The following is a 16,107-nucleotide window of genomic DNA, read 5'->3' on the forward strand; positions in this document are numbered from 1 at the left end:
CAGCTCTTTGTTCGATTTGAGAAGGCTGATTGAAAAGGGCTCCATGGTCGGAAGCTTCGACATTGACACGTGTAAAGCGAGGCAGCTGAAGGAACAAGATTCATTTCTGCACTGTCCACACGGCATGACTTGGGGGTATTCTCTTTTTGCCTCCGAGGCACGGAGTATATGGCATTGACACGAAGAAAAAAAAGAGGCCAAGAAGGTGGACATAAGGAGCGCACGAGGGCGCACTATCGAGAAAAACAAAGAAATACGGAGCAGACAGAATCCGAGTTGACTGGGCCGTGAAGACATAGAAAAGCGCAGGGTAAAGAGATGATCTATTCCGCTCCAGAACCAGAGACAGGGCTCTGCCTACACGAGCCGCACGGGGCGAAGATCGCGCCTCGCCTTGGCCTTGCCGCCGCCGTTCAGAACAGCCAGGATGCTTTCCAGGGCGCCGCCAGCACCGGCAGCGCCGTCCTTGCCCTTGCCCTTGCCACCGAGACCCTGGAGCTGTGACGAGATGAAAAAAAAAAAAAAGGTTAACCCAACATGTTTTTTTTTCCGCACCGCAACAGACCCAGAGGGTTGGAGTGGGAGATTGCGACTTACCAGATCGAGCAGGCCGGCGGCGCCGTTGCCGTTGCCCTTGCCCTCGCCACCTGCGCCGCCGGCGCCGTTGCCCTTGCCCTCGCCGCCTGCGCCGCCGGCGCCGTTGCCCTTGCCACCTGCGCCGGCGTTGTTCTTCTTCTTGCCACCGCCAGCATTTGCGGTCCCGTTGTTGTCGGCGGCGCCGCCGGCAGCGGCCCCGGCGTTCTTCTTGCCCGCTTTATTCTTCTTGCCACCGCCAGCATTTGCGGTCCCGTTGTTGGCGGCGGCGCCGCCGGCAGCGGCCCCGGCTTTCTTGCCCTCCTTGTTCTCCTTGGCAGGGGCGGTGGCGTCGTCGGCGGCACCGCCAGCAGCGGCGCCGGCCCCGGCGCCCTTGTTCTTCTCGGCGGCCTTCTCGCCAGCGGACTCCTCAACAACAGCGCCCTCGTCAGCAGCCTCCCCTGCTGCCGCCGCCGCCGCCGCCGCAATGGCATCGCGGAGGAGAAGGGCCTGTGGTGCGGGTGCGAGCTCGTCACGCGCGGCCAGTCCCCTGTCGGCCGGCATGGCGGCGACGTAGGAGGTGGCTGCGAGGAGCAGGAGGGCGATGTTTCCGATGCTCTTCATCTTGGCTGTGGGTATGGGGGAGGAAGGGAGAGAAATAAAGTGGGTGAATCACGAAACGAAAGTGCTCAAAGAGGAAACGATGAGGCTTGAATAGAGCACAGCTCTGGTATCTGTCTACGACAAAAGATAGGACTGGCCTATGGTAGAAGTGAAAGTGAAGAAAAAAGGAGAGAAACCCGACCGGTAAAAAACGGAAGGATGGAAAGGTGGCTGATGAAGAGATGGGATTCCTTTTCTCAGGACAGAAACGGGAAAGGGCCAAGCATTCTTATACAGAAAAGACCCAACCGCCGGCGACTTCACTTCGGTTGGGACTGCCCTCTCCACCTGGAGATGATCTCCGTGAAGGCCGCAGGGGGGTGCTGAGTGCCCATCGGGGAGGGCGTGGGAGGCCCGACCATGGCTATGTGCCAAGGCCCTGTCTTCCAGGACATGCGACGAGACTTTTGGAAACATGAGGCTGATACCCTCTTCCTTGAGCAGGGGTCAGGAACCGCGACGGGACAGGGCAAATACCCGGGTACAGTATGTGCAGTCCGGAGTCGCATACCTGGGTATCCGTTAGGGCGGCGGTCCAGACTGTAAGTAGCGGGAGGGGGGGCGTGTTGGAAAGATGGCTGGGAGGGCAACGTGCGCTCGGCCGCGGGGGCGCAACGGTGTAGAGCCGTCCCCTGTAAAGTCGTAATCCGCCCGGGGCGGTCACAGTCTAGAAGGCGGTTTGGCATGGGTGGGCGCCATGGCCGCAGCCTGGTTTGGACGACACGACACCGGGGGAACGCTGCCGCGGAGGGCGGGAGGAAGGGTGGGCGGAAGTGGGTGTGGTTCCTCGAGCTCGATCTGGGATCGTCGTGGGGGACTCTCGGCGAAAGTGCCCTCTCTTGGTTCTCCCACCACTACGGCTCGCCACCTCAGGGGTAAACGCCACCCCCCAGCGGCCAGCTCCCGATATGGAAGCTTTTTGGGGACCGCGCTAGGTGGTCGGTTTTGGGACCATATTTTTCCAGCATCCACAAGGAGCGCGCACACACTGTCTGCTTCTTGGGAGGATCATGGTATGAGCAAAAATGACTGCCAGTAATGGTGTTCTGATCCGCGTCCGTCCTGGTTTCGAGAGGCGGATGTGCCAAGAAACATTCTTGGCGGTGTAAACAGCCAAACGAACTTCTAGTCCCCAATCCCCAGAAGGCGACGAGACGATTGCCGTTTAATGAACGGTTGCGGGCGCTCTCCCGTGGCCGATCGGACCAAAGCAGGCGCCAGTTGGGGCATGAGACTCGCTGGCAGGAAGGAGCCCGCATGCAGGACGGACGGCGCTTGCACAGACGGTCGGGGCGACAGATGGGCATCCTGGCAAGAGATGATTTGTCGTGGCCACGCGTACGTGGAAACACGGAAATCAGAAGAAAAACCACCCCCGGTCCCGACATCCCTTCCTGTCCCTTCCTGTCCTGTCCCGTCTCACCATCGACGACAGGCTGGTGGCGCCATGTTTTACCTGTTCCGCATGTCGTTTTGTTTTCCCGTGGCAGCTGTGCTGACTTGCGGCGTCGATCCAAGGTGTTCGCTGACAGAAAACGTCAACAAGTTGACAGACAGTAGCTGCCATTGTCTAGCGCTCATCTTTGCTCTATCTCAAACCCGTGTGGGTAGCGATCAAACGGGGCTAGCTAGCGGCGACTCAAAAGGACCCGTCAGGCTCCCCAAACATTTTGATTCTTTTCCTTTCTTTTTTTTCTCTCCTATCCCTTCCCACTCCACGCTCCAAGCCTTTTTAGTGCCTAACGCACGCAATTTCCTCGGTAGATCGCCCTTTCCTACTTTATTCTCTCTCCAAGCGAACCCAAGGTGAGGCGTTGGCTCGACTGCTCTGACCGGAGAATTTCAACACACCGCCCTTGACGGCGATGATACATGGCGCCCCAGGGTCTCAAACCGGCCCCTGCGCGTGGCCATGGAGGGGTGAGGAACTGAAACCTGGGCGATCGCGCACGCCCCAGCAGCATCCCCCGTCCCTGTGGCCCTCCAGCAACTCCTTCTCTTTTTCTTATCGAGCGTGGGAACGGCCAGCAATGGACACGGATCAGGCGATTATGTGAAAGGGGGTACGAAGCGTTGATCCGTTTCGATCTCGGCATTTCCTGACAGCAACGGCGCACGAAAGGTCGCGTCTGCCTGCCGCTTCGCAAAATTAAGCTTGTCTTTGGATCGCCTCATCTCATGCAACGCCGGGACGGACAGACCACACACACGGATGTACGTCTACGACAACATTTCCTTGCTTTTCCGTACCGTAGATACGTAGATTGTAATCCAGGTCCGCGGAAGCCATGAGCGGGATTAGGGTGGAGACTTACCAAGAGATCGCCTGATATCAATGGTAGGTATATCAAGCGACGGGCGACAATGTCTCCCAACTCGAACAAGGGAACAAGGGAAACCAGATTTGTGCCTGAGCTTGACTCCCGAGAATCGTCGAAAAGCAGCGGGAGCGAGCCCGAGCTGAAAGACTTCACATCTATATTTGTGCACGTAATATCAAGCATTATAGAGCCAGCGCTTTGTGCTATTTGCGTTTCTTTGCGGGCGCAAGCCTGCCCAGTACCATGAAGCCCGCGGGTCCCATTTTCTAATCTCGCCCCCGCCAGTGGACCCCCTCGCCAAGGTCGATACCAGCCAGGAGGACAGTCCAGCACTAGGATCGGGGCCACAGCCGGACCTGGAACGCCCTCAAACATGGAGAAACTGACCAGGGCCCTCCACCCGTCAGAAGTTGCTGCGCCTTCTTGTCAACTGGGATCAAATCCTGATTATTGGGCGGCTCCACCGCTAATCATCGCCAAGGGCGGCAACGTTTGCTTGTTCGCACGCCCAGAGGTTCAACGCTTTAATACAGGGGGAAAAGACAAGAAAAGAGAAAACACATGGTTAGCCGGAGTGATTCCAAAACTGGGCGTCTGAAGGGTGCAAAAATGAATAGGTCAACCAACATGCTTGTTGAACCGTTTCAACTGGAGAAAATGCAAAAATCAACTGATCCGACCCAGGATCGAACTGAGGACCTTGAGCGTGTTAAGCTCACGTGATAACCGACTACACCATCGGACCATTTGATGGAGATTGATGGGGCTTGCTGAGCTTATAGTGGGAAATCTGCCCCGCCTGCCATCCATTGCACGAGTCTGCTTGAGCATCACGACCACTCTCCATCCCTTCCAACGAAATCATAACTCTTAGGTTCGAGTACCCTACCGGAAATAATTTTTATCGAGTTTTTAACTTTAAAGGCATTATTCAAAAGGTAAGTAATGTAAAAGATTTTAGTAGGATAACGGTAAAAAAAACATCCGTGGGTAGGCTGTAAGTTAATGCTGTCGTATTATACCAAAATACTACTACCATTCTGCCCAACTAGCACACAAAATGCACGTTTATTTGCCATCTCCCATCTGCAAGTCGAGGCTACACGATTTTGGGGATCAGCCTTGGTGTGTTTGCCTTCCACTCCTGGTAGTCCTTCCGATCACCGTATAGCTTGTTGTACTTGCGCTCGCTGAGTGGGATACCCGAAAGCCTTGTCAGGATGAAGTACGAAAAGGCAGGGCTAATAGCCGACATAGCAGTCGTCGCCATCACACCGCCGATCCCTCCACCCAAGCCTGTGGCCGCCTGCGTCGCCGGTGCGCGCAGAACTCCAGCGGCCGCCGTGGCGATGCCAGTCCACAGGGTGATCTCGCCAAAATAGTTGGGATATTGGCTACAGGCTCGCGGTAATTCATATAAGCTTCTGTGGCCCCTTGCCATCTTCAGGAGACGAAAGATGGAAGGCGACGTCGGACTTACCTCTTGGACCACAGACCGCGTGTCATGAAAGCCTCGTCATGAACCTTGTTGTGTTTCTCCTCTAACCAGCGCGACTTCTGGCGGTCGGCGACGACCTCGAATCCGAAACCAAGGGCAAACAGTCCAAGTCCGAGCACGTCAGTGACGCGGACCCCGAAGGCGGAGGAGCGCGCGGCGGCGGCGAGGGCGGCGGCGGGGACAGAGTTCACGGCGAGGACGGGCAGCGAGCACAGCGTGACCCACACAGCCTGGGCGACAAAGGCGAACACGAACCGGCGCGGATTCTTCTTGATGACGTCGAAGCGGGAGTCCTTGCCCTCCTTGAGGATGCGTTGGAACAGGTACGAGCCCAGGCGGGTGGCCCACATGCCGATGGCGGCGCTCAGGGCGACCTGGCGCCAGTTCATGACGCTGGGCGGGCCCGAGCCGCCGAGGGCGGCCAGCAGACTCGGGAACTCGGGCTTGGGGGCTCCGGCGAGGGAGGCGGCGGCGCGCGCGCGGAGGGCCGGGAGGTATAGGCTCAGCGCGGTGGCTGCCAAGTACGTGAGGGAGCCCGAGACACTGTAGACGCCATTTAGCTCACTGGAAGATCTGTGTTGCTGTGCTTGGAAGCCACGGTGAGCCAAGAACATGAGGTTGCATGCTGGCGCCTACTCATAGAAACGATCCGATTGCAGCGCAATGCTGGGGCCAGCGACGCCAAGCTGCAGTGCAAAGACGAGGCCAACGCTCGGCACCAGAGTCCGCAAAAAGGGGTTTTTGAAGTTGGTGATGTGAAGGAGGCTTTGTAGGAGTCCCATTTTGAACCAACATGTATTTCGGACGGGCTGCCCGATTCTCTCTGTAGTGCGTGCACTGGGGAAGTGTAAAAGTTACCTGCTCTGGTATTTTATACCCAGGGTGGCGTTCTAAGAAGACACCGTGACGACATCAACCCCAGTGCAACATAGATGACTGAGCGCATAATAGAGTTTTGAGGGGTAGCTAGCCAAATTACGAACCAGTGATCACGGCAGCGTTTCGAGTCGCTGGCCATCGAGCGGCGGGCATTGTATCGACCGAGGTTGATGCAAAGTTTAGTGGCAAGTTGCAGTCACAGTTGCAGCGCCCAGTCTCTGCGAATTACCAAGGGACTCGTCACAACCAACACTTAGCAAACGGCACTCGAGACCCATGCAGATTCCAGATTCGCTGATCGACCTCTGACTGGCGCACGTGCTTGCCGCTGTATGTGATTGAGCCATCGTGCTTAGGTCCTGTCGGTCATGCCTTCCCTTCTAACCTGCCGGTCGTACCTTCCCTGACTTTATCGTGAGGTGGATTCCTGCATGAGTGGGGCTACCGTCGAGTCTCGTCACTTACCCAAAAGCAACCCTCCAATTCCCACCCACTCGTTTTCGCGACCGTCTCTTTTCACCATACACTCTCAGGCTCACCATTTCCCACCTCGACATCCGCCGCAATCGCGTCAGCCAAGTTACAAGGCCAGGTAGTTATGGTCGCGGTCCCGACAGCTTCTGGATCCCCCTGGAATCCCTTTTCGGAGCGAGCAATCGCAGATACTGAACAATCATGACCCTGGTGCTAGACTTGTCTCCTCAGTCCCTCTAGGTAGCCGATCACTTCCCGGACCCGCGATGGCTTCGCCGGCGGATTCGACGCCGGCGCCCCTCGCTGAAGCTGCGCGGGACAGCGACGCGGCTCCGGCCAAGGCGCACGCAGCGGCGTCGCCCAACCCAGCGTCGCAATTGACGCAAACCACAGCCGGACCTGCCGCCTCTATCGCCTCCGACGCAGTCGCATCACCTGGGCCTGGCGGATACACGACCGAAGACGACGCGAAGGAGGAGGGCGAAGCAGATGAAGACGACACCGCCGACACCAACGGCAAGCCTACCATCACCTCGACCACCTCGCAGCCTGCAGAGACGCAGCCGCCATTGCCCGCCGAGCCCACTCCAGAGCAGCAGCCGCAAACCCAGCAGGGCGATGGTTGGGACTATATGTGGCATGCTGGATCAAACCGGTACTACTTCTTCAATTCACTGACAGGAGAGAGCACCTGGGATAACCCGCGTGTCCCCCCTTCGGCGTCCACCGTCACGGTCGATGTAGCAACGGGCCCTCAATCGCCCGCGCCGCCGCCACTTCCCACTGTTGCCGGCGGCTACAACCCCGCAATCCACGGGGACTATGACACGTGGTACGCAGAGCACGGACCCAAGGATGAGGACGATGATGAGACGTCGGTGGCGGCGGGGATGGCGGACCCGGCCCAGCTGCTGGCTGGCGTCACGTTCAATCGCGTGACCGGCCAGCCTCAGCGGTCAGACCAGGGCGCGGACTGGCACGGCGACGAGGGCAGAGCGCGGCGTCAGATGAACAGCTTCTTCGACGTCGACTCGGCCGCAAACGCCCACGACGGAAGGAGCCTCAAGGCCGAGCGCGCCGGCAAGCGCCTCACCAGGAGCGAGGTGAAGCACTACAAGGAGAAGCGCAAAGCCAAGAAGGACGAGAAGAGGAGGGCTTGGCTGAGGGACTGATCGGGTCTGTCTCGCGGCCTGCCTCTGTTCTTCCCTACTGTCCCTTTCTTCCCCCTGTGGTGGTTGGTTACTCGTTCCAGCCGCGCAACGGTCACAGAAGAGACTCCCGGTTTTCATGGAGTTGCCTTCTTTTTGCGTGCGATCTTTACAGAAGGGCCTCACGGTTACCATGGAGTTGCCTTGTTCTTTCGTGCCCTCTTTACCGAAGGGCCTCACGGTTGTCATGAAGCTGCCTTCTTCCTTGCATTGTCTTTTTACAGAAGAGACTCACGGGTTTCATGGAGTTGCCTTCTTCTCGCATGCGGTATTTACAGAAGAGCCTCACGGTTTTCATGGAGCTGCCTTCTTCTCTCTTGTCTTTTTACAGAAGGGACTTGCGGTTCTCATGAGGTTGCCTTCTCGCATGCGATCTTTACCCAAGGGCATCACGGTTGTCATGGAGCTGCCCTCTTCGTTTGTCTTGTCTTATTTGCGCTTTTATCTTGCCTGCTTTCCTGTTCCATCCTTCTTCCCCTTGCCTTTTCTTCCATTGGTACAGGATGGCAAGGCGGCTTTTGGAGAGGAAAATCTGGGCTTGGACTGTTGAATTGTGATGTGTTTATAGGCTCTATTCTAATGGCGGGTTGGATGGCATAGTCCTTGGATCTTCTTGGATCTCCTTGGATCTACCAGGTCGACTGCATCGGCTTGACGACGGCATTTGCGCGGGTTTTGACGGGGCGCGGATCTGGGTTAGAACACTGGACCAACACGAGAACAGGACATCAACTGTGCGTGTTATGTAGACATATATACTGCGGTTGAGAAACAAATGGGTTCCCGCATATCGCTTATCAACACTGATCGTCATCGTCCGCGTCCGCGTCCTCGTCCTCATCCTCTTCATCGTCGTCGAGAACCATCTCTAGATGGACGCTTTCGTCATCGCTATCGCTTGCATCACCACCTGTCTGCGGCGGCGGCGAAGGCGCGGCCGCCGGTGCCGACTTCCCCTTGTCCTGGCGCTTCGCGGGCGCACCCGCCGGCTCGTCCCCGTCTTCGTCGACGCTCTTGCGCTTGAGCACCAGGGGCACGAAGGGCGCCTCGTCGGCGGGCTGGGCGCTCGGGAGATCCGAGGCCTCGCCGTCCACTTCCATCTTGCCGCTCTCAAAGTAGCGAGAGAAGCCGCCTACGGCAGCTGTTTCGGCGCCGGAGTCTGTCGTTTCGGCGGCGGCAGCAGCAGCGCCGCCGAGATCTTGGCTCCGGAAGACGGTCAGCGTGGATCTCGCCGTGATGCTGTCGCCGCCGAGTTCGCGGTCGGCGGCATCGTTCTCGGCCTCCCCTCCCTCCTCGCCGCCGCCGCCGCCGCCGCCCCCACGGACGCCGTCGAAGGCGACGCTGCCGAAGTGGTGCGGCTTCGCGCGCAGGTTCGTCCGGAGCAGCTCCACGCCCGCGTCCCCCGGGTACTGGCGGGCCAGGAACGGGTACGTGTTCGCAAAGGCGCGGCCGCTCCTGTCTACGTAGGGGTTCAGCACGCCGGCAAGCATGGCGGCCCTGCTGCGGCACAGGATGGCGGTGCGGTCGAGGAGCGCGCGCTCGGCCTTCTTGAGGTGCTGCTGCGGCAGGCACGACAGGGCGGCCTCGAGCAGCGCCTCGGCCGCGGCGAGGTGGTCCGCGCCCGGCCCGGAGGGGCTCCGCCGCCGCCCTGCCGCAGTTGCAGTGGCGGCCGTGGAGGAGGAGGAGGAGGAGGAGGATGTCGTGTTCTTGCTGGGCAGGAAGAGGTCTGCGTTCGCCTGCGCGCCGGCGGTCTTGGTGCCATTTGCCTTGGCCTGCTTGTCCTGGGCCTCGTCCTGCGCGAAGCCGGACGCGACCAGCAGGTCGTGGCAGCAAGCGTGGAGGGCGGGAGCGAGCGAGTCGACTGATATCCTGGGGAGGGTCGGGCCACAGATGGGCAGGAGATCCCGCACCAGGGCAAACACTGCATGGCGCGCCTCGGTCAGCTGCGGATACGTGGCGAGCACGCGGACGGCCTGGTCGAGAAGTTCCCAGGATAGCGGCAGCAGATTACGTCCGAGTCTTTGCGCGAGACTGCGCACGAGTTGGAGGGATGCGATGTGCAGTTGTGGCAGGACGCTCCACAGCTCGTCCCTCTCCTCACGCCCGATACTGGGGTTGAGCTGCATTGTGAGATCCCGATCGGCGACTCCGGGAGGAGGAGGCAGGACAAGAAGAATCCTCGAGACGAGGTCGGTCAGGCCGGCGACTGGGAGAGGCACAGATGACTTGGAGGAAGTGCCGACACAGTCCGACATGGCCTCGAGCAGGCCCCGGAGCCTCTGGGCTCCGGCGTCCACGCCCGCCCAGGGGGGTAACTCGTTGGGCAGCTTTCCTCCTCCCTGGGGCTCGTCGTCGGTTGGAATGTCCCGGGCTGTGTGGCCCGAAGGAGGCTCCCATGACTCTTGGACGGCACGGAAGATCTGATCGGCGGTGGCGTGCGAGTCCTTGAGCCAGCCGGTCAGGAGGCTCGCCCACTCGTCCGAGTGAGTGCTCTTCGGGGCCGTATGGTGCAGGGCGAGCATCAGACGCCGGGAGCACTCCCTTAGACTTTGGGGCACCAGCTCTGGGTCCGACATGGTCGGGGCCACATACGAGCGGACGGCTGCCCGGATCTGCCCATTAAAGGGGCGGAGGGTGGTGGGGAACAAGGGCACGATGGTGGTAAGTGCACAGATGACCGTTTCGGCCAAGCCCGCCGACGCCTTGGGCGATTTGGCGGACGACGGCGGCTTTAGGAGCTGGAGACACGCGGTCGCAAAGGTAGGAAGGGTAGGCGTCGCCATCTCGCGGATCAGGGTTGGGTACTCGTGGAGAAGAGTATATATCCTGACCAGCGTGACAACACAAAGTTCCTTTGACGACATGGGGTCAGGTTTCTGGGAGGGCGTGTCAGCGGACGGGCACCTCGCCAGGTACTTGGAAAGATGGGCAAGATGGGGGAGGCATTCACCTGGAGCATGGATAGCAGTCCGCGAACCCACGGCTCGGCCGTCCTCAAGCACTCCCAACCACCGACGTCCACCACAGCCTTGACCAGGACCATGCCGGCGAAGCGGCTGGCCGGAGTCCTTCCGTTCAGCAAAGTGGTGATGTGAGTTTTGAGCTTGTGGACAAGCATGGCGGCCTCATTTCCGCCGTCCTTGGGCCGCGCCTCGGTTGGTGCAGACAGTGAACGGCCGCAGCGAAGGACATGGTTCACCAGGCTTGGGCACACCCTGAGGAGATCGTCTGCGGGAGTCGACACGAGTTTTCGGCAGACTACCCGAAGATCGGGGGTTGCGAGAGCCATATTGACGTATATTGCTCCCTTTGATTGATTGGTAAGAGCCTTTGGTGTTGAGAGTTGTACGAGAGCAGAGGCTGGACGCATTTTTTTTTTCTCAATTGTTTTCCCCCTTCCTCTTTGGGCACCCCGATCCACCTAGTTAGCTATGAAAGGCGTTTTTGGATGAGTATCACGACAAGTTTTCAACAGCCAGCTGGAAGACTATAATAATATGTATCATTTGTATCGCGCTACATCAATTGACATGGTGTATAGAGATATTATCCCGTTCTATTTGAACCACCGACGTGCGATGAAAAGCCACGAAATTGTATCAGCGACTTCTTCACGAGGCTGTCGGGATCAATAATTGGCTCGTGCGCGGTGTCTTCCCGTGTCAGGCCCACTCCTGTGGACTCAAGGAAAATCACAAGCGTGCTTCCATGTCGATTTGGGAGCTCCGCAACCCCTGCAGCTGAATTTATTGGCAGGACGTCAGCGCCCCTTTCCATCCCACCATTGGCGCGTCCAGAGTCCAATCGTAGGAGTGGCAGCGTTGATTGTAATTATTATTTGGGTTTGATTGAGACCTCGTCGCGGAGCCTGCATACAACCCCTTCTGCCAGTGCCAGCTCAGTCGCCGACAGCCCAGGACAGCACAGCACCCGCGTGCTTCTTTAGGGCCCTCCTTCGGGTCCCTTACACCGCCTCCACCCGCCCACCTGGCCCTGCCTGGGTTACTGGCTTGGCCTGACGACGACCGCAATTTGATTGATATCCATTGAACCAGCGCCGCTCGCCTGCTGGCCCCAAGAACCGAAAGTGCTGTCCGCCCAAGCCCAACCTCGACAACCCTCGCCCGCTTGAACCTTCCCACACATCTGCCCGTCGACAATGCGGTAGTTGCAGGGCGCATCGAGTCTGCTTTTGTTCCCTTTGTGCCTACCTCGTTACCCCTGACCCAGCTCCCGTACTTGGGTTGCCGCTTCTTGCAGCAGCGAGACAGACACCATGAGTTCCATGAGTGTAAGCGCCCGCCCCTCGAGGAGAAGCCCAGCAACGCCGCCGTGATGCGACGCCTGAGAACCTGCCCGCTGACCTTGGGCGCCCTGCGCCGTTCTTCCGCACAGAAAGCCGCCGGTTATATCCAACAACTGCACGATGCTCGCTGCGAGGGCAACTGGGGCGTGGTCCCGGAGCTGGTCCGCAAAGTGCGGAAGCATGCCCCAGACAAGACTTGTACGGCTGCTTCGACCCCCCTTCGCTCGTCGCTTCGCTGCCGCCTCCTGGACTGACAAAGCCGCTTGAAGGCCTGACCCTGACTGCCGAGACCGAATGCGCCGTCGAGAAGAGTTCGGACAAGACGTTGCCCGCCGACCACCCTTCCGCCGCCGCCAACGCCGTCGGAGACACCGATGTCAACAGCCATCTGCCCAAGCTTGTGGCCGTCATCGACGAAGAGACGGGAAGCTCCGAGGATCAGTTCCAGGCCCGGGTGTGCGCCGGCTGGTTGCATTGGGTCGCCGGCGATTACAACCAAGCCCTGGCCCGCCTGCCCGAGGGCCTCGAGGCCGATCCAAACCCTGCCGAGGCCGAGGCCCAGGCTAGCGAGTGGACGCGCGTGTGTGCTCTAAAATCGGCCTATCTGAGGGCGAACTGCCTGGCCCGCAATGGGAACCGTCTCGATGCCCTGCGCGTCTTCAGGGGCGGCATCCCCTCGCTCTCCACCGACTGGTCCAGCCAGCGCTCCCGCAAGCAGATGCGGTACTGGTCAGAGCTGTTCCTGACCGAGTTCTGCATGCTGTTTAGCCATACCCTCGAGAGGGGCGAGAGCACTCTGGACGACCCCAACTCACTGGCCAGCTTCCGATCCTGGGCGAGGTACTGGGAGGTGACCAAGGGCATCCCGATCGCGGGCGGCTTTGGCTTCCGCGGCTCCGTGCCCCGACGCGAGATATGGTGCCAATACTATACCGCCCTGTCAGCGATCGTTGAGGCGGACCTCCTGTTCCCCACGGGCCACGTTGCGCCGACTTCAAACGAGCCGTCCGCACGGAGCCAGCTCAGGGCTGAGCTCAAGAGGGTCGAGACGACGTACGAGGCCCTGCTCCTCAACGAGACGGAGTTCCCCAGAGCCGACGAGGAGAGGGAGGAGATCGAAGAGTTTGCAAGGTTGGCTGTGCAGAACTGGGCCATCTTGTGCGGACGTGGCTGGCGGGAGCATGACCTGGGCCCTGGTGGAAGAGAGGCGCTCAGTCGCGGGCTGCTGGACATTCTCTACCGGGCATCCATGAAGACGTACCACTCGACGGCAATACTGCGCGGCCTTTTCACGGTCCACGTCGCCGTCGCAGAGTTCGACCTTGCCTTCAAGGCCTTCGACTCATATCTGGAACTGGTCAAGAAAGGGAAAGCACGGGTGCAGAAGTCCGGACACGTCGAGCCTAGCCTTGACGACGAGTCGACGGCACTCGAAACAATTTCCGCCTGCATCGCCACCCTTTGTCGGTACGGCCACAGACGGGCTGCTGAGAAGGCCAAGGATCTGGCCGCAGAGTTGGAAGAAATTGTAAGCAAGGCGCCAACCCCCACCCCACGCGACTCGGCGAGTCCTCTCCGCGAGGATGAGAGCGCCGTGGGTGCCGTCGGGGAGAAGGTGCCGCCAAGGATCATCGCCCTCGCCTGGCAGGCTGTCGGCCTGGCCAACGCGCAGTGGGCCCGGATGACGTACGATTCCTCGACCAGGGGTGACATACAGAGCAAGGCTATTGCCGCCTTGAAGAAGTCGCTGTCTCCGGACCTTGCTCGATCGAGTGATGTCAGGAGCGTGTTTGCGCTCAGCGTCCTGCTTGCTGAGAAGAGGGAACTGTCGCCGGCGATCGAGCTGGCCAAGACGGCGCTGCTCCTCGGCAAGTCCTCGAGCACGGAACACGACCTGCAGAACGGACCTCACTGGAGAGAAAGAGCCCTGATTCCTATATGGCACCTGCTCTCGCTACTGCTGAGTGCTCGTCAGGATTTTGTTCTAGCCGCCCGTGCCTGCGAGGGTGCATTTGAGCAGTTTCAGGATCCCGCAGTGCTCTTTGGTAGCCACAACGTGTTCCGCAGCGATCATCTTAACGAGGCCGAGGCAGGGCAGGACGGCGGGTCCGAGTTCGGGAGGGGGCTCGTGGATGACATGGACGACTTTGAGAAGGAGAGCGTGCTGGAGGTCAAGATGACCCAGCTGGCGCTTGTGGAGCTCCTCGAGGGCCCCAAGGTTGCGGTCAACGCCAGCCTGGAGCTGTTGAGCCTCTTCAACAGGCTGTTTGGCAGTGCAGAGCCGAAACCGGCCCAGGACACGCTGAAGGTGCAGGAGATCCCCAAGAGCTCGTCTGGGACTATCCGTAGTCTCAGAGGCAGCATATTTGGCAGGGGCGAGAGGGCTGGGCGGCCGGGCACGCGTCAGGCGTCAGCGCCAGCGAGCGAAGGGCGGCCCGACAAATCGTCACGGCCCCAGACGATGCAGACTGTGGCCAGCCTGGGAGCGCCAACCATCCAGGTGACAGAGGAGAACGGGGCCATGGCGGGCGGGCGAAAGAGGAGCCAGTCCGGCAAGCGGCACAACAGCCTTCGTAAGAGAGAGAACAGCGTCGCCAGCCGCAGGCGTGCTTCCAGCGTCGGACCCATAGCGCCTCAGGCCACCGTCGTTGACGGCGAGAACTACTTCACCCCGATCGAGGGCGGCTCGGGGATAGACTTCTTTTCCGCGGCAATGAAGCGTTCGCCCTCGATCGGCGGTCCGCCCGTCTCCCTGACCCGGACCTTCTCCCAGACAGAGTCCTTCGCATCATCCCCCAGAGGATCGCGGCTGTCGGGCGACGACTTCTCGGCTCTACCAAGGGGCTCGTTGGAGTACAGCTCAAAGCTGCTGCCCCTGGTTCAGTTCCCCAGGGCGCACGAGCAGCGACGGAGGGGCACCGTTCTGGTCAAGGTCTGGCTAATGATCGCAGGCTTCTACCGGCGCGCGACTCTCTACGATGACGCCAAGGCCGCCATCGCCGAGGCGCAGAGGCTGGTGCAGGCCCTCGAGGCTGAAGCCAACAAGAATGGCGCCCCAACTTCAGCCAACGATGTTGGCTGGGCAAACACCAAGAGCATTGACGAGCTGTGGGCTGATGTCTGGGCTGAGGTGAGTAGTATAAATCCCCGACCCCCCTTCCGGTTGCGTGGGGGGCCTGCCTAGGCCATCCTGTGTGAAAGCTGCTAAAGAGAATGGTTATACTATCAGATGGGTAGCCTCGACGTCGCACGGGACGTGCCTTATTCGGCCCGCTCAGGCTTCGAGTCGGCGCTGACACACTTTCCCGACCACCCCGGCGCCATCGTGGGTCTTTCAAACATTCTTTTGGATATTTATAGCGAGAAGCTCCCTCCGCCGCCGGTTGTGCCACCCCTACAACTCGTAGGCACGTCGGCGGCTGGGGCGGAGACGGTGACGCACTCTGCCGAGTCCGCCATTTACCCCAAGCCGGCAGGTAAGCCTGCGCTCCCGTCAGCGGCCCTAGGGCTGAATGAGGCTACGGCAACACGCAAAGCCAATGGGCGGCCCGGGCGAGGCAAAGGGAACAGCGACTACGCCTCGTCTCCTGGCGGCGTGTCAGAAGTGTCGGCGGCGGCGGCGGCCGGAGAAGGAAACGAGCTTGTGCCGCCGTACAAAGCAACGTCGCTCCCGATGGTGGACCGGCTGGCGGCGCGTGACCGGGCGTACGCGATGCTGTCTGGGCTGACCAAGCTTGGGTCGGGTTGGAACAACTCGGAGGCGTGGTTCGCGCTCGCGCGGGCGCACGAGGAGAGCGGGCAGCTTGACAAGGCCAGGGAGGTGCTGTGGTGGTGTGTAGAGCTCGAGGAGGGCTTTGGCGTGCGGCGCTGGAGCTGCGTCGGCAACGGGGGTTACCTCCTCTGATGTGCTTTGGGATTTCTGCTTTCTGCCGGCGCCGCCTGTTGTCCGCTTGAGCTCTCCATCTTCTTTGACCAAGTGTATTCATCTTCTGTTCTTTTTGTTGGAAGCCGGGGCGGTTAGAATGGATATATATGCATATACATCTAATAATACTGACACTTGGGGGAATCAGCACGAATCGGGCGATGTGATGTTGGGCAGTCTTTTGGTTGTCGCACTGAGCGCTGAGCGTGGGGGACCTTGGTTTTGTTTTGTTTTCGGATTCTGGGCATCGCAACGTCATT

At 59.8% G+C, this 16,107-nt stretch overlaps 6 protein-coding genes and 1 non-coding gene across 8 annotated transcripts; 3 read left to right on the plus strand and 4 right to left on the minus strand.

Annotated features, from left to right (window-relative positions):
• Positions 1 to 86: 86 nt before the first annotated feature.
• GGTG_01662 lies at positions 87 to 2,829 on the minus strand (the record flags this gene model as incomplete). Of its 2 annotated transcripts, XM_009219430.1 has the most annotated exons (3): positions 358 to 498; positions 598 to 801; positions 886 to 1,197. In XM_009219430.1, the coding sequence occupies 3 exons, from the start codon at positions 1,195 to 1,197 to the stop codon at positions 358 to 360; spliced, it is 657 nt and encodes a 218-aa protein (XP_009217694.1). The 2 variants fall into 2 exon arrangements, with proteins under 2 accessions (XP_009217693.1, XP_009217694.1); XM_009219429.1 differs by having other exon boundaries at positions 87 to 498; positions 598 to 2,829.
• On the plus strand, positions 2,781 to 4,558 carry GGTG_01663 (hypothetical protein; the record flags this gene model as incomplete). The annotated part of the gene is made up of 2 exons (XM_009219431.1): positions 2,781 to 4,121; positions 4,432 to 4,558. Exons 1-2 carry the CDS (start codon positions 3,931 to 3,933, stop codon positions 4,556 to 4,558), a joined length of 318 nt encoding a protein of 105 aa, XP_009217695.1. The 5' UTR covers positions 2,781 to 3,930.
• GGTG_20014 lies at positions 4,229 to 4,302 on the minus strand. The gene has a single exon. It is a non-coding gene; the product is annotated as a tRNA-Val (tRNA).
• On the minus strand, positions 4,447 to 5,977 carry GGTG_01664 (hypothetical protein). The gene is made up of 3 exons (XM_009219432.1): positions 5,692 to 5,977; positions 5,038 to 5,598; positions 4,447 to 4,951 (listed from the first exon to the last, which is right to left on the minus strand). The coding sequence occupies exons 1-3, from the start codon at positions 5,835 to 5,837 to the stop codon at positions 4,657 to 4,659; spliced, it is 1,002 nt and encodes a 333-aa protein (XP_009217696.1). The 5' UTR covers positions 5,838 to 5,977; the 3' UTR covers positions 4,447 to 4,656.
• A 112-nt stretch (positions 5,978 to 6,089) lies between these two features.
• GGTG_01665 (hypothetical protein) lies at positions 6,090 to 8,483 on the plus strand. Its single transcript, XM_009219433.1, has one exon. It carries the CDS (start codon positions 6,675 to 6,677, stop codon positions 7,578 to 7,580), a length of 906 nt encoding a protein of 301 aa, XP_009217697.1. The 5' UTR covers positions 6,090 to 6,674; the 3' UTR covers positions 7,581 to 8,483.
• On the minus strand, positions 8,121 to 10,959 carry GGTG_01666 (hypothetical protein). Its single transcript, XM_009219434.1, has 2 exons — positions 10,567 to 10,959; positions 8,121 to 10,492 (listed from the first exon to the last, which is right to left on the minus strand). Exons 1-2 carry the CDS (start codon positions 10,903 to 10,905, stop codon positions 8,414 to 8,416), a joined length of 2,418 nt encoding a protein of 805 aa, XP_009217698.1. The 5' UTR covers positions 10,906 to 10,959; the 3' UTR covers positions 8,121 to 8,413.
• Positions 10,960 to 11,366: 407 nt separating this feature from the next.
• Positions 11,367 to 15,991, plus strand: GGTG_01667 (hypothetical protein). Its single transcript, XM_009219435.1, has 4 exons — positions 11,367 to 11,907; positions 12,012 to 12,120; positions 12,192 to 15,052; positions 15,152 to 15,991. The coding sequence occupies exons 1-4, from the start codon at positions 11,893 to 11,895 to the stop codon at positions 15,824 to 15,826; spliced, it is 3,660 nt and encodes a 1,219-aa protein (XP_009217699.1). The 5' UTR covers positions 11,367 to 11,892; the 3' UTR covers positions 15,827 to 15,991.
• The last annotated feature ends 116 nt before the right edge of the window (positions 15,992 to 16,107 follow it).

The sequence above is a fragment of the Gaeumannomyces tritici genome (assembly GCF_000145635.1).
Source record: "Gaeumannomyces tritici R3-111a-1 unplaced genomic scaffold supercont2.1, whole genome shotgun sequence".
Classification (NCBI taxonomy): domain Eukaryota; kingdom Fungi; phylum Ascomycota; class Sordariomycetes; order Magnaporthales; family Magnaporthaceae; genus Gaeumannomyces; species Gaeumannomyces tritici.

Excerpts from the sequence above, each read along its gene's own strand:
- GGTG_01664 (XM_009219432.1), bottom strand. The coding sequence starts at position 5,837 with ATGGGACTCCTACAAAGCCTCCTTCACATCACCAACTTCAAAAACCCC. Across the intron at positions 5,599-5,691 it reads CAATCGGATCGTTTCTATGA|TGTCTCGGGCTCCCTCACGT; the intron begins GTAGGCGCCAGC and ends TGGCGTCTACAG. Across the intron at positions 4,952-5,037 it reads CGCGGTCTGTGGTCCAAGAG|CCAATATCCCAACTATTTTG; the intron begins GTAAGTCCGACG and ends GCGAGCCTGTAG.
- GGTG_01665 (XM_009219433.1), top strand. The coding sequence starts at position 6,675 with ATGGCTTCGCCGGCGGATTCGACGCCGGCGCCCCTCGCTGAAGCTGCG.
- GGTG_01666 (XM_009219434.1), bottom strand. The coding sequence starts at position 10,905 with ATGGCTCTCGCAACCCCCGATCTTCGGGTAGTCTGCCGAAAACTCGTG. Across the intron at positions 10,493-10,566 it reads GACTGCTATCCATGCTCCAG|AAACCTGACCCCATGTCGTC; the intron begins GTGAATGCCTCC and ends ACGCCCTCCCAG.
- GGTG_01667 (XM_009219435.1), top strand. Across the intron at positions 12,121-12,191 it reads GCATGCCCCAGACAAGACTT|GCCTGACCCTGACTGCCGAG; the intron begins GTACGGCTGCTT and ends AGCCGCTTGAAG. Across the intron at positions 15,053-15,151 it reads GGGCTGATGTCTGGGCTGAG|ATGGGTAGCCTCGACGTCGC; the intron begins GTGAGTAGTATA and ends TTATACTATCAG.